General features: G+C 37.3%; 1 protein-coding gene and 1 non-coding gene across 2 annotated transcripts; one reads left to right on the top strand and one right to left on the bottom strand.

Moving 5' to 3' along the window:
* Positions 1–4183: 4183 nt before the first annotated feature.
* LOC110643723 (uncharacterized) lies at positions 4184–4888 on the bottom strand. The gene is made up of 2 exons (XM_058149394.1): positions 4835–4888; positions 4184–4678 (listed from the first exon to the last, which is right to left on the bottom strand). The coding sequence occupies exons 1-2, from the start codon at positions 4886–4888 to the stop codon at positions 4184–4186; spliced, it is 549 nt and encodes a 182-aa protein (XP_058005377.1).
* A 679-nt stretch (positions 4889–5567) lies between these two features.
* On the top strand, positions 5568–5674 carry LOC131181844 (small nucleolar RNA R71). Its single transcript, XR_009150320.1, has one exon. It is a non-coding gene; the product is annotated as a small nucleolar RNA R71 (small nucleolar RNA).
* The last annotated feature ends 3637 nt before the right edge of the window (positions 5675–9311 follow it).

Here is a 9311-nt window from a genome sequence, read left to right as displayed (position 1 = left end):
TTATCATGAAATAATAAACTCATAAAACACAATATATTAATATTTAATGATATTATGTGCCCTTGTATTTCCTAGACATGTGTGTCAGATTGGATAGTTTGGCATGCCAATAGGGTATTATTTTAGCAGTACTGCGAAAGGCTTTATGCCTGTATTCATGGCTTTATACCCGTATTCATGGCTTTATGCCCACATTCATGGCTTTATGCCTGTATTCATGGCTTTTATGTCCGATTATGTGTTATCATGGCTTTTTAGCCAAACTGACTGCATACATGGTTGACGTTCTGCATCCCATGGTATGACGGCCCGAGGCACCCCGGTGTCCAGTGCCAACGACCCGTTATCCAGTTTAGTCAGCCTGTCGTAGGTTACTTGGGCAGTGTATTTATTGAGATAAGTTAAGAATATTAGCAATTTAAAATATTAGAAATCAAATAAAATAAATGAGTGAGATGACCTAAAATAAATTAGAATAGTTATTTATTAGAAAGAATCAAAATGAACTGGACCGTTATTAAAATTTACTTATTATGAGATAATCTAAAACAACCTAGCAAGTATAGAGAAAATGCTAAAAGATTAGCAAAGAAAATTATACCATACATAAATATTGCAAATGTGACTTACATGATAATATAAGCATAAATTTAACTGAGTATTTTTATTAATAATGTATATTGTACATTATCACTGTGAATTTAGGAATTAAACGCTTTCAAAGCGGAACAAATTAGAACAAAAGATAATTAATATTAGACACATTGTATTAAATTAAATTGATTCTTAAATATTCAAATTATGCTTCGTTCTTTCTTTATTTGTATATTTTATCTTCTTGCTATATTATTGCACCACTAAGCAGCAATGCTTAGCGAATACTAAACAGAAATTTTGGAGTCTGGATCTGCAGAGTGTCAACGTTTGTCACCTCCTCAGCAATGCATGTAGATAGGGCCCATGTAGATCAAATTTTATATTTTGTATAAAATGCTAGATATTGCATTGTAATGTAGATTATGAACAGATAATTAATATAAATGTGATGTAAATTAATAAATTAGCTTTTTCATATGTAATTAATTTATATATCATGTAAATTATGAAATTTTGTAATTATTTTGTAAATTATGTAAATCAAGGAAATTTGAAAATTTTACTTATGTGATTTATGCATGAATGAGATTGTATAGATTTGAAGTCAGATTTGAAATATATAGATAATGCATGGAAATGAATATGAAATTGAGTTATATGAATGAGATGTGAATTATAAGATGAATGATTAAGAAATGAAATTGAAAAATATTGAGATTGTAACATGCTTTGCTCGGCTACACTGTAGTCGGGTGAGGGGTGTTACAGTTGTGGAGGTAGTGTAGCCCTTGTTCTTGGGCATTGTGGTGATGGCTGAGGGTGAAAAGGTGAGGATTCTCCTCCTTGCCTCGAGGAAGAGCCCACTCTTCTTGCTGGTCGCTTTACAGGAGCCATGGGAGACTTTTTGGGGATGAAAAACTAGGGTTTGGTGAAGGGAGAGGAGATTTAAGGGGTTTTTATAGACTGGGAGGGGTGGAGAGGAAGGGTTTTTGCATGGGCAGCAATTTAAGGAAGAGAGGTGCATTTAAAGGGTCATTGTGACCCTTCGTTTCACGCCTTAGGAATTGCATCTGCGATGAGATACATGGGTCGTGTATCATTACACGGGTCCTGACATGTAGGGCCGTGTAAGTTTCTGCCCAAAAATTTCAAGTTCTGTTACAGTACACGGCTCGTGTAAATGAGCTTTGGGACCCGTGTAACTTACTGTCTCTTGAGTTGCTTTGCTGAACATGTTACACGGCCCATGTAAGGTATAAAGGGGACCCGTGTAATCTTCTGTCCTCAAGTTATTCTGCTAGCAACATTACACGGTCCGTGTAATTTGGGCTATGGACCCATGTAACTTCCTGTCTCCATTAGAGTTAAAATTTGCAAGAGTTTTATGGACTTCCAGAAAGTTACACGGGGTGTGTGAAACCTATACACGACCCGTGTAATTTTTTGATTCTCCAATTTTTCCCTTATGAAAAATTTTTCTCACCACAATGCATAAAATGGATGTAAAGGTTAGCAATAGACCTACTTCCCCAGTTTTGTTCAATTTTCTCTTTTGTGGTTTTGACTTGATGATTCCCCTCCTCTCTTGCTTCCAATTCCTTGCTTTTCTAGAAGGTCATACAAAATGAAACACTAATGAATATGAAACAAAAATCAAAATAAGAAAGGAAAAGAAGAAAAGTTCAAAAAAATTTTGGGTTGCCTCCTAAAAAGTGCTTGTTTATAGTCTTTAGTTGGACTTTTCTTTCATCTTTCATGGTCTGTCAGGAGGGTTTTCGAAGGTGCAATCGAATCCCTTCTCTATGGGTGGCATAATTGATTTATGCGCCATCGAGTGTCTTGCTGGCATAATAAATGGCGTGAAGCTTTTTATCTTTTCTTTGCCCGATCACCGCTCTAACTGCAAAGTCACTCGCATCGCACATCACCTCGAACGGTAGCTCTAGTGGCTGCTTTATTGGTGCTGAGATCAGGGCTTCTTTGATCCTGTTGAAAGAGACAAGGCAATTTTCATAAAAATCAAAGGGAACATCTTGACTTAACAGGTTGGTAAGTGGCTTAGCTATTTTGGAAAAATCTTTAATGAATCTTCTATAGAACCCTGCATGTCGCAAAAAGCTTCACATTCCCTTGACTGATGTTGGTGATGGTATGTTTTCAATGATCTCAAATTTTGCCTTATTAACTTCAATTCCTCTTTCTGATATCAAATGTCCTAGAACTTTACCTTCCCTTACCATGAAGTGGCATCTTTCCCAATTTAGGACCAGGTTTGATTCTTCACATCTTTGCAACACCATAGATAAATTAGCTAGGCAATCATCAAAAGTAGCTCCATAGACAGAAAAATCATCCATAAAAACTTCCATAATGTTTTCAATATAATCAGAAAAAATAGCCATCATGCATATTTGGAAAGTGATAGGGGCATTACAAAGACCAAAGGGCATCCTTCTATATGCAAATGTTCCATAAGGGCATGTGAATGTGGTCTTTTCTTGGTCTTCTGGGTGAATGGGAATTTGGAAAAATCCTGAATACCCATCTAGATAGCAGAAGTACGAATGCTTTACCAATCTTTCTAACATTTGGTCAATGAAAGGAAGAGGAAAATGGTCCTTTCTGACGGCACTATTCAATTTCCTATAGTCTATGCACATGCGCTAACTAGTGACTACCCTAGTAGGGATTAATTCATCATTCGCATTTTGAATGATAGTTGTCCCACCCTTCTTAGGTACCATATGAATTGGACTAACCCATTTACTATCAGAGATCGGGTATCTAATACCTACATCTAATAGTTTTAAAATTTCCTTTTTTAGTACTTCTTTCATGTTTGGGTTAAGTTTTCTTTGATGTTCAATAGTGGGTTTACTGTTTTCTTCCATAGGTATCCTATGCATGCAAATAGAAGGATGAATCCCCTTCAAGTCTTCAATTTTATACCCTATGCTCTTACTATGAGTCCTAAGCACCCTTAGTAATTTTTCCTCTTTTGTCTCAGATAGGCTGGCATTGATAAACACAGGATATTCAGAATTTGAGTCAAGGAATGCGTACCTTATGGCAGAGGGAAGAGGTTTCAGTTCTACCTATTTGGTGTTTTCCTGGAGCTTACCCTTGGGCTATTCTTCCTTTAACTTTTCTATAGCAAAACTTGAGCCAATAGTAGGGATGGACTAGTTATCAAGGATTGCACACAAACTGTAATCTCCATGTTCTCCTTCTCTGCTGTGAGGTTGTGCACGATGGATGCTCCTAGAGGGTCTTCAGGGTGTGTTTTAATGAATTCCTCTTCAACTTGCTTATCAATCACATCGACCTTAAAGCATTCATCAGGTTCAAGCTTGTGCTTCATTGCATTGAACAGGTTAAACTCCACTTCTTCCTCTCCTACCTTGAGAGTTAGCAACCCGTTCTTGACATCTATGACAGCTCCAGCAGTTGCTAGAAAAGGTCTTCCCAAGATTATGGGGATCTGGACGTCTTCCTCCATTTCCAGTACAATAAAATTAATTGGGATAAAGAATTTTCCCACCTTGATGGGGATGTTTTCTAGAATGCCCACAGGGTATTTGACAGATCAATCAACCAGTTGTAACGAAATTGTTGTAGGCTTAAGTTTGCCCACATCAAGCTTCTTACATATTGACAAAGGCATCAGACTCACACTCGCACCTAGATCATAGAGGGCTTTGTCAATATTCATGTTACTAATAAGGCAAGGTATGGAGAAGCTTCTCGGATCCTTGAGCTTTGGTGGTAGCTTGTTCCGCAATATGGCACTGCATTCCTTTGTAAGAGTGACAGTCTCATAATCCTCCAGCCTTCTCCTGTTCGATAAAATGTCTTTGAGGAACTTGGCATAGGATGGCATTTGAGAGAGTGCTTCTATAAAAGGAATGTTTATATAAAGTTTCTGTAAGACTTCTAGAAACTTGCCAAATTGCTTATCCAATATGGCTTTCTGGAATCTCTGAGGGAAGGGTAGAGGAGGCTGATATGGTTCTGGTAGCTTCTTTTTCTTCCTTGTTTCCTTCTCTTGCTTCTCCTTAGCTTCTTTCTTTTTCTCCTCCGCCTAGTTTTCAGATTTATCAGAGGTTTTCTCAATTGGTTCTTCCTTTGACTGTTCTAAAATCCTTCCACTCCTCAATGTAACTGCCTTACAGTGCTCTCTTGGGTTCATTTCTGATTGACTAGGCAGTTTACCAGCAGCCTTACTTGAAGAACTTGCCTGCTGAGCAATTTGATTCTCAAGCATCTTATTCTGTGTGGCATGTTGGACCATTCTGGAAGTCAGTTGTTTGATCATTTCATTCTATTGTTGCTGGGCTGCTAGGAAGCTTTCCATCTTGGATTCCATAGTCAACCTTGATTCAGGCTATTGGCTCTGAGGGGGTGGTGGCTGTATAGGGTTTTGTCCCCTATTCTGAAATTCAGGGGGTGCTGGGGGTCTGTACCCTTGCTATTTGTTTATTGGATGATTCTGCTGATTGGGCCATGAGAAATTTGGGTGGTTCCTCCATCCAGGGTTGTAAGCGTTTGAATATGGATTGTTGAGCTGCCTCTGGTTAAAGTTTACTCCATTATTCACATAGTTCATCTATTCTGTGGGAGGTTCATTAAAACTGTTATATTCTGAACTCATGTATCCTCCTCCATAGCTATCTTCATGTTGACTATTCATCCCTATACCATTAGCTTGCATTTTATCAAGCCTCCTTGAGAGTTGGTTAAATTGAGCATTTATCATGCTTAGGGCATCCACTTCTAGGATCCCTACTGTTCTCCTTGCATTTCCCCTTTCATTTGACCACTCATAGTTGTGATATGCGACCCTCTCCAGATGTTCAAGTGCTTGATTCACTATTTTCTCCATTAGGTTACCTTTTGCTACTGAATCTATAGTGCTCCTTGAAGAGGGTAGTATCCCATTATCGAAGTTCTGAACCAGGAGCCAATCTTCTATGCCATGGTGTGGGCATTCTCTCTGTAGGTTCTTATATCTCTCCCATGCATCATAGAGTGATTCACCTTCCCTTTGCCTAAAAGTGTTGAGCTCAATTTTCAACTTCACAGTCTTTGAAGGTGGGAAATATTTTGCTAAAAAAGTTTGAGAGAGGTCCTCCCAAGTGCCGGTTAGAGAGTAACCACTTCTTTGCTCTGTCTCTAAGGGAGAATGGAAATGCTTTGAGTCTTATGGCTTGATCAGAAACTCCATTCATCTTGAATGTGTCACAAAGGGCAAGAAAGCACTGGAGGTGGTAGTGTGGATCTTCTGTTGGTGATCCTCCAAACTAATTTTGTTGGATCATCTGGAGCCATGCCGATTTTAATTCAAAATTGTTGGCTTCCACTGTGGGTCTTGTAACACTAGGTTGGAATCCTTGTATAGAGGGAGCTCCATAGTCCTTCAAGAGTCTTGGCCTATTGCTGTTATTGTCGACCATATTTGGAATTTCTGGATCCCTTTGATCTTATCCTTCATGCTTCCTCTCCCTCCTGATAATTCTTAGGGTTATGTCTATCTCTAGATCGAAATCAATGATTTCTTCCTTTGGCCTTGTTCTGGTCATATACCAAACCGATAACCTGAGAAAGAATAAGAGAATGAAACAATTAAAAAAAAATTAAACAATAAATGAAAATGCCTAAATCAGCTAAATTACTTATCGCTTAATATTACTAAAATTAAATTCTCTGGCAATGGCGCTAAAAACTTATTTGCTGGTTTTGCAACCCCGTAAGTGCACAGATCGCGAACAAGTAATAGAGTAGTAAGTAAAGTATCATCCCACAAGGAATTTAATTAGTGACTACCAAACTACACAGTTATTTTGACTGTTTAGGCTATCGAATAATGAGGGAATGAAAGTTGTTTATTTTAAACACTAGAATGATAAACTTAAAATGAAATAATCTATTTTGAAATAATTTCGGAATTAAGATTTCACACTTGAATCTTACTGTGAATGTTATCTTGTTTATTTACTAGATTGAGAATCGTTTGGCTTGATGGAAATTAATTGTAACACCCTCCCTATAGCAACTCCGTACATTCTACTATTTCGATGACCATTATCGGTCTGGATAGCTAGAACGTCAGAAAAAATATTTAAACTAAAGTGAGGAACCATAATTAACTCAAATATTAATAAGAAAAAATTAGGAAAAATTTTAGAAATAAAATACAACCAAGTTAAATGAGCCGATGCCCTAGCGATGGGTAACGTAGTGGGAAGTTGCGGTTCTCGCAACTAGGAGCCCTAGACTCGGGGGAAAATTCATAAAATAATTTTTGAGACTCCAGAGAAGGGTCATTGAGGTTTCTGTGGCATTAGAATGCCAAGGAAATGCTTAGAAAAATTTTTCAATCGGTACAGACAATTTTGGTCTGTTAAGCCAAACGGAGGGCATTTTGGTCATTTCGCCTTCAAAGGTGATTTTTGGCCGACTTGTCCAGTTAAGTAAATAATTATTATGACATAAAATGTAAATAAATATTACTAAAAATTAAATTGAAAATGAGTAGAGAAGAGAAGAAAAGAAAATGAAAGAAAATGCTAATTATGACATCATATGATGTCATTAAACATTTACCCACCAATCCCCATTAGATAACCACTTAATTTGTAACACCCCTAAGTTCGGTAGTGCGTTCTACTGTTCCAGTGACCAGTGCTGTCCGGACAGCTAGGATGCCTAGAACTACACTTCGATATGGGTGAGGAGACATAATATAATGAAATACAGGAAAAGAAAATACAAGAAAAACAAAGGAAAAATAATAGCAAAGAAATGTAACCAAGTTAAGCGAGCCGAGAACCCTAGCGATGGGTGACAGCACCGGGAAGTCGCAGCGTGGACCGTTGACAAGCCCTGGACCACAGGAAACCCTGGAAAATATTTTTAGGACTTAAATAGACCCCTATTGAAGTATAAATACCATTAGAAATATCAAATAAAAATTAAATAATTAGTACAAAGAAAAGTGAGAAATCAAAAAACGGACAAAACCCGGTGTTACCGAAAAATCAGGAATGCAACCCGAACAGGGGCATTGTGGTCATTTGACACCCCGAGTTGTCTTTTGACCTAAATGTCCACTAAAAATATATGATGTTACACTTGGAAAATTTCATGAAAAATTAAATTAGTGGTACCTAATGTAATTAACAAAATGAGAAGCTTAATGTGGGAAAATGAAAACTTGATTATTTAATTAATTAACTTATGGTGAGTGGAGCACTATGGGGTTAAATAAACATTAAGTGGACAGAAAGATACACTAACAAATCTGCAATTCATCTTCTTCAATTGAAAACGCATGAAAGCTCTCAAACCTCTCCCATGGCCGCCCACCTTCAAGCCATTACAACTCCATGATCAAGCCATCTTTTCCCACACTTGTCTTCATTAAAATTTATCCTCACCTTGCAAGGAAGAGTTTGATAGCAATTTTAAGAAGTTTTGGTGAGGTTTTGAAGAATTTCCAAAGTGGTAAGTTTGTGTTTTTGATTATTGTTTCATTAAAGTTTGTGAGGAGGTTATGGGTACTTGAATTGTGGAAAGAATTTTGAGGTTTGATGTTTAAAGGGAGAGCTGTACTTTTGGCAGCCATGGAAACTCCTTGAAGACAGTTTATTTTTGCTTGTAAATGGTGGATTAAAGGATTGATTAAATGTTTATGTGTGTAGGAAATTTTTTGGGTGATGTATACTTAGTATATGTGAATGTGTATTTGAAATTTGAAATTTGAAGCTTGGGAATTAATGGAATGTAAATACATGAATCGGCAGCCTGGTTTGGTGAACCACAAGGATGTTATTTCATGTTTGGATTATGGGATATTAATGTTGAATTGTGATAGTAGTTAGGGCAGCTTGGGTATATGTGTGATGGTGTGAGGTTGGGCATGTAAATGAGCATGAATAGGTGATTAAATTGTTGTAATTGAATTTGACAAATTCTGCACTTTATGGTGTATGTTGAATGTGATTATAAGCTGCCAAAATGATCAACAATATGTGGTAAAATATGTTTAGGTTATGGTACAAACCAGATTGGGCATGAATGTGTAAATTGGTAAATGCTAAAAGTGATCTTTGATGAGAAATGAAGAAAATGCAATAGGGCAGTTTGTATTTTAGGCTTAGAACCTTAAGTGTGTGGCTCCAATTGGTATGAGACCAATTGGAGGTGAAACTAGGCACAAAATGTGCCAACTTTCATGAAGGAAGCTTGCCAAAATTCTGCTTGTAAGGTAACTTGAAAAGTGACCAAATCCGGATTAGTGCAATTAAGGCTTGAAAATTGATCATTTGGGTAGCAATTAGTTTTTAGGCCATAACTCACTCAAAACAGGTCCAATTGACCTAAAATTTTGACCATGAATATTTAAGACCTATATCTACAAGTCTTATGAAGACACCAAAGCCCAGAAATGGCCATAAGCAAGTCAAACAGCTTGCACAAGTTCGGGTGCAAAAACTGGCCAAACCTAAAATGACCTAAAATGACCTAAAGTGACCAATTTTGATGCAATTTGACCAGTAATAGTAAAATGACCATAACTTGGTCTACATAACTCAGAATGACCTGAAATTTTGCCCCGCGTGCAATAAGACATAGATCTACAAGTTTTTAGTTTTGACCAAAGCCCGAAAATCGAGGGAAATAGGTCGTCCGGCTAGGTCAAACTAGTATCTCCG

The sequence above is a fragment of the Hevea brasiliensis genome, chromosome 7 (genome assembly GCF_030052815.1).
Source record: "Hevea brasiliensis isolate MT/VB/25A 57/8 chromosome 7, ASM3005281v1, whole genome shotgun sequence".
Classification (NCBI taxonomy): domain Eukaryota; kingdom Viridiplantae; phylum Streptophyta; class Magnoliopsida; order Malpighiales; family Euphorbiaceae; genus Hevea; species Hevea brasiliensis.
The sequence above is the reverse complement of the archived record's forward strand: the minus strand, read 5'-3'. Positions and strand labels throughout refer to the sequence as shown.